The 6110-nt window shown below is 39.5% G+C and overlaps 1 protein-coding gene across 3 annotated transcripts in view; it reads left to right on the top strand.

The window, feature by feature from the left end:
* LOC109301455 (mitogen-activated protein kinase kinase kinase 2) overlaps positions 1 to 6110 on the top strand; it is a 95822-nt gene that overhangs the window by 34140 nt on the left and 55572 nt on the right. For all 3 annotated transcript variants that reach the window (XM_019522641.1, XM_019522639.1, XM_019522640.1), the window contains one exon: positions 3076 to 3145. In XM_019522641.1, coding sequence (XP_019378186.1) covers positions 3142 to 3145 — 4 coding nt within the window. In that variant the 5' untranslated portion in view covers positions 3076 to 3141. Of the gene's footprint in view, positions 1 to 3075; positions 3146 to 6110 lie in introns of those variants that run through there.

Here is a 6110-nt window from a genome sequence, read left to right as displayed (position 1 = left end):
TTTTTGAAGATGGGAACCACGTTGGCCCTCTTCCAGTCCTCCGGCACCTCTCCAAAGCACCACGAGTGTTCATAAAGCCGCGCCAGGGGACTTGCAATGACCCCAGCCAGTTCCTTTAGGACTCTAGGGTGAAGATCATCCAGGCCGGCTGACTTAAAAACGTCTAGTCCTTTAGTCATGTTGAAAAAGTGCAGGTGGGTCCTTTGCTTCATCCACTGATGTGGATGAGGTGGCAAGTGGAGCGATTTCAGCAGATTGCTTCTCATTTCAGGCTTAAACCTCTGTGCAAAACAGTTGGGAAGATGAGGTTTTCTGATGTAGTATATACGTCATGCAGAGAACCACAAGGGTACTAAGGGGTTATAGTGGGTAATAGTGAGTATGTGGTCCTGTGCTGTTTTTTCTGTACTTCCTCTTGAGTAACTCCTAGCCCTTGAGTCTTTTTCATAGGGATCAGATGAGTAGGATCTTGGAAAACATGTTGGGTTTTTTCGCTCCACTATGGTCTGCAGTAAAGGAAGAAAATGAATACTCTCTTTAGTAGAGGAAAAGATTTTATTATGAGTCTGAGAGCTTGCTATAGGGAAAATGCTGGACCTGCAACAGCTAACTAAGAAGCAAAAATATTTCTGTTCACTGTAGAAATAAATCTTAATTCACAGTTGTGTTTTATTAAGTACAAGAACTAGGAGCAGTCCCCTGTTTCATTAATGCAGTGCTTTATTGTGTAGGTATTTGCTATTAGAGACTAATTGTTATCTTATCTGTTTGTTTTATGTATACAACCTCTATATAGTTTTAGTTGTCTGGACATCTGAATCAATTAGTCTGTCGGCTGTGTTTTAAAAGTAGCTTTGTTTCATAAAACAGCATGTTTTGTTTGTTTAGAAACTGCTTATTAAGCAGCTTTTTTTTCTGTTCAAAGAAAAAAAAATCTTGCCTTCTGTGTTGCCAGAGCCTTTAGCAAATTAAAAGGAAGCATTTGTGGCTCTTCAGGCCCTTTTTTGAAGTTTTTTCCCTTTCAAAAAACTCTCCCTGCTTACGGTGTTTGGAACAGCACTCGTTTTGGCAGATCATGAAGAAATATGGTCATGGTTTCAGTTTTGGTTTAAAAGTGCAGGGATAATTATACTTTGCAATAGCATCTGCATACATTTTTCTCTCTTTTTTGGGCGGGAGGATTAAATATTGCTTTTATCCTTACTACTAATTTAGGATTCTGAATATCTGGGTATTCTCCCTGTCTCCCTGACACAGACAGACATGCTTCTCCAACTGTTAATATAACAAACTGCCATCGACTCTTATTAGAAAGATTTCCACATGAAAGAGAAGTAGGGTTAGGGTTGCCTATGAGGGTTTTTTTTTGTCACACTAAGATACTTATTGTTACTCAATGATTTGTATCTGTATTACATGATTACTTTTGTACAGTGTGCATAAATTGCTTGACTAGAAATGTAGACATTTGTATAAATAATTCAGTTTTTAAGGAGACAATTTTAAGTGTTCAAAGTTCTGAATAGTTGCACAGTACGCAGGAAACTTGGCATGTTCCTGATACTGAAAATATATACTGAAAATATTTCAGTTGTGCTGGAAGACCAAATTAAGGTAGGATTCATAAAAATGCTTTTCCTGGCTTCTCAGGAGCACTTTTATTCCCTCTGATGGGAGGGACTGTGGAGAAGGAAAGATCTGAGTTCCCATTTGTGAACTTACTTCAGGTTCATCATGCATAAGGGACAGGAGATTTCCCTTGCCAACAGAAATTGCTGATACCAGCCTCCAAGCTATGATAGTGTTCCAAGGTTTGTAGAAAGCCCATGACATCTGCATTGTTATTTGAGAGCTGTTTCCGCTAGTTGACCACAGGATGTTAGGCAGAAGACAAGGTAGAGGTGCATCTTATAGACTGAATCAGAGATTCATAAGCCATGAAAAGACATTCAGAGAGCAGGCTTTCAAACAGAAGTAGTGATAGTCTGCTCTCTGCATGTCCTTGCATAGCATGCGATGAAGTGAGCTGTGGCTCAGGAGAGCTTATCTAGCTCTGATTCAGTTAGTCTGTAAGGTGCATCTTTACTTCCCTTCTGCCTAACTTCAGGCTAACATTAACTGTGTCAGTCAGCTTTGGGATGCTAGATGAAAGGGAAGCAAAGTCAATGTAGCTTGTATAGTTGGAACGGTATTGCATTTTTGGTGTTGCTGTGATTGGGTGCTGGTTGGAGGGACAGGCAATACATGCATCTCCCAGTCTCATTCCCTATGTGGTGCTCTAGATCCTTAGAGGCTCATCTTGTGCTGGCATTTGAGTGAAGAAGGAAATAAAATGCTATTATGGTTACCTGCTCCATTCAGGGAAGAAGGGATATTTTGAGCATGGGCAATATGCAGTGATTTTTTTTCCCTTTCCCTTGGGTTCTTGCATGCTAAATCTTAATCCTGCTTTTACTTAGGATGCAACTAAGGGTCCACCATTCTTCTCTTTTCTCTGATGGTTCTTGCATGTTTCCTGTTGAAGTCCTGTAAGCTCCCCCTCTCTTATTGCTTTTCTACAGAAGGAGTTTTTGCTTCACTCTTTGCATGTTCTAACAGCTGCCCAACATGGATGTTTTGGATTCATTCTCAACAGATTTATATCCATCTATATTTATATGTCCATCTTTTTTCTGGACAGCTTATTTCTAAATTGTTAAACACTTAAAAATTTAAGCAGGCAATTTAATTTTATACATAGTACTTTCCTGAGGGACTTGCTTTCAAGGGCATTTTGACATCTTTCTGTGCCTTTGAATCTCCAACTTGCACATCCAGATGTTAAGGTGGAAATCAAGATTAAAGTTGAAGATTTTATTTTTGAAGCTTTTAAATTATAGATATGATAAAAGTCTGTAACTTAATACTGTGCTTCCTGAGTTTCTGGGTATTCAGTTTTTAAATATTTGACACCCCAAATGCCTACTGTGGGAACTAATGAAATGGCTATACTTCACACTTGGAATTTTTGTCATCTTAAATACTCCGTTTTGACTTTCTAGTAATTCTAATTGTTTAATATCTTTTTATTTTCAGGGAATAGAAGCATGCTAACGAGAGGATCATTTCCCTGAAATTCAGGTTTTCAGGCTGACTGCCATTATGGGTAAGTTACATGCGAGTTGAATCCAATTTAGTATTGTTGCCAGTAAAAAGAACAGTAAAAGTTATATAACTTTAATTTATTACCAAGGAGATGCATGTTGTAGTGATGTTTTCACTTGAAGTGAGGTTTAGTTACTTTGTGTATTTCCCAAAATTACACCACCTACTTTTTGGGTGTAGAATAAACTTAAGTAAAAATATTAAGTGCACAGCTGAGGTACCAAATAACATTGATTCTGTCTGGCAATAATGCTGTTAGGCCAAAAACAATCCATTTTTAAATATGAACTATAGACAAAATTCTTTAATCATAGAGACAATGGATCAAATAAATCTTCATAAATCTAGTGGATACAAAAAATCATGGACTAAATATAGACATTGGATTTATGGCACATTATGACCTGCCTGCCATCTGATAACCCCAGATAACCTCTCTACATTTTACCAGCTATGTTCTATCACCTCCTCCCCCTTCCCACCTCCCTCCCTCCCACTCCCTTCTCACACCTATTGTCTCTTATTCCCTTTGAACCTTACTGCAATGCATTTGCATCTTCACAGACCTGCATTTTGCATATTGGCTTCTAGCGTACACAGGAGAGCACATAAACACAAGCAGACTCTCCCTATGTTAGAAGAAGGGTGTTTGTGCCCAAAAGCTTGCAAGGAAAATTCAGCCCAAAAAATCTTTATCTGTGCACCCCTAATGCTTTCCATACTTCCAATGTATCTGTTTCCTTTAAGTTTACCCTTCACTGAATATCTCAAGTTTTATAATGTTTATTTTTTGAATAAATGCAGTGTTACACGTTTAACCAAAATTAGTCACTGATACTGTCAGATACAACTTGTGCTTTTTTCCCCCCCAATCTAATACTTTTAAAAGATTAGTTCAAGAATATAAGATCTATGGGATTAGTGATTGTGTACAAATTGAATTTTGTGAGTACAAGGTTTTTATCAAATCATACTAGATATTTGATTCAGACTTCTTGTGCAAATGCTCAGGTTTCATAGATTCATAGGTTGTAGAGTTGGAAGGGACCACAAAGGATCATCGTGTCTGACCCGCTGCCCCGGCAGAAAAGATGACCGAGGTCAGATGACCCCAGCCAGGTGACTATCAAACCTCCTCTTGAAGACTTCCAGGTTAGGTGATAGTACCACCTCTCTTGAAAGCCCATTCCAGATTCTGGTTACCCTTACTGTGAAAAATTTCTTCCTGATGTCTAATCTGAATCTGCTTTCCACCAGTTTGCACCCATTGTTCCTAGTTACTCCTAGGCATGCTCTGGTAAATAGTACATCTCCAAGTCCCTGTTGTCCTCCCTTGATAAACTTATAGGCAGCTACAAGGTCTCCCCTCAGATGTCTCTTGTGAAGGCTGAAGAGATCCAGATCCCTCAACCTCCCCTCATAGGGTCTTTCATGGAGGCCACTAATCATACGAGTGGCCCTTCTCTGAACCCTCTCCAGATTCCCCGTGTCCCTCTTGAAGTGTGGCACCCAAAACTGGACACAGTACTCCAGCTGCGGCCTGACCAGTGCCACATAGAGGGGGAGCATCACCTCCCTCAATCTGTTGGTCATGCATCTGTTGGTCTTGATCTGTTGGTCATGCACAACAAGGTGCAATTGGTCTTATCGATGGCCTCGTCACACTGCCGGCTCATCTTCATCATTTATGAAATGTGGTAATCTAGCATGCTTTGACATTGTCTTCCCACCCATCTATCAGAGGAACAATACAATTTTCTTTCTTAAGCACTAACCTAAAATACATCAGAATGAAGGAAGTGCATTTTCTTAATGGTAGCAAACTTACAAATAAGGTACCACTTAGACACTACAGTTGAAATCAAAGAAAGGATTTGTCAGTTAGATAAATATCATAGCCAATATTTGAGTGCGATTTAGAAGGATAACCCCTCTTTATCATATCCAGGGAGCATTTGTTTGCTTTTTAGTGCTAGGTTTTTCTTGGATCTGATACTGTGTTACACAGGACAATGATTCCCAGATTAGGACACTTTATTCTTACATTTTCAACAAACTTTTCATCCATCAAGAATCACCTAGGTAGATAATCAGCAGTGTCATACATTACATTTAGATATCAAATATTTTAGCATGTTGTAAATACCGTATAACTGATGCAAGCAGCTGACAAAACAATGAGGATCTTACTCTACTTACTTACATTTGCAAATTTAAAGGGTGGGCTGTGCCCCTGAGCTTTTTTGTGTCCTTGGGAATACTCCCCCCTTCCCCCTTTTTTACTACTAGGAACTAGAGATCCACCTTTTTGTAAAGGTGAGCTGTGTCAGCCCTTCTATGCCATGGATGGGTCCTCTTACTTTTAGCACACATTTCTCACTGTGGCTCTCCAGTTTGTCTGAATGAGGTTAATCTCTCCTGTGGTTCTTCACCTTTTCCAGAGGTCATTGCAGCCTGTAGGCATTTTCAGTACTACAAGCTGGCAATGGGAATGTATAGTGAATGGGAACATAGTATGTAGAGTCCTTGGTTCAAATGTTTAACAAGAGCATGCAGCAGAGTCCATGCCTGTCTTCTGCAGTGTCCATGATTCATTGGCCTGTCTTTGCCTCAGGTAGTTTGCTCTGAACTTGGTGTGTCCCACATTCAAGCATGATTCACTCCCAGCTATGAAAATATTTAATCCTTTTCCTGTTTCCTACCCCAACATTTCAAATGTGGCTCTGAGTCTCCTTTGACTCATCTAGTCTTTGTGGTATTTAAAGGCAAGTATTAACACATTACTTAATTTGTTCTGCTTCTGGGGCTTTTGCAGTCTCTACTTCCTGCACAAAAGATAGTGGGGAGCTACCTTTTTCTCGGCTTCAGCCAACTTGTCTCAGTGTTTCCATTTTACAGACAAATGTTAATGATCCACCATTGTACTTCATCTAGGTGGGATATACTACAGATAGTTGACACTGCAT

This window comes from Gavialis gangeticus, unplaced genomic scaffold (genome assembly GCF_001723915.1).
Source record: "Gavialis gangeticus isolate Ggan-Ray unplaced genomic scaffold, GavGan_comp1, whole genome shotgun sequence".
Classification (NCBI taxonomy): Eukaryota; Metazoa; Chordata; order Crocodylia; family Gavialidae; genus Gavialis; species Gavialis gangeticus.
Note: the sequence above shows the minus strand (reverse complement) of the source record. Positions and strands in the feature narration are given on the sequence as shown.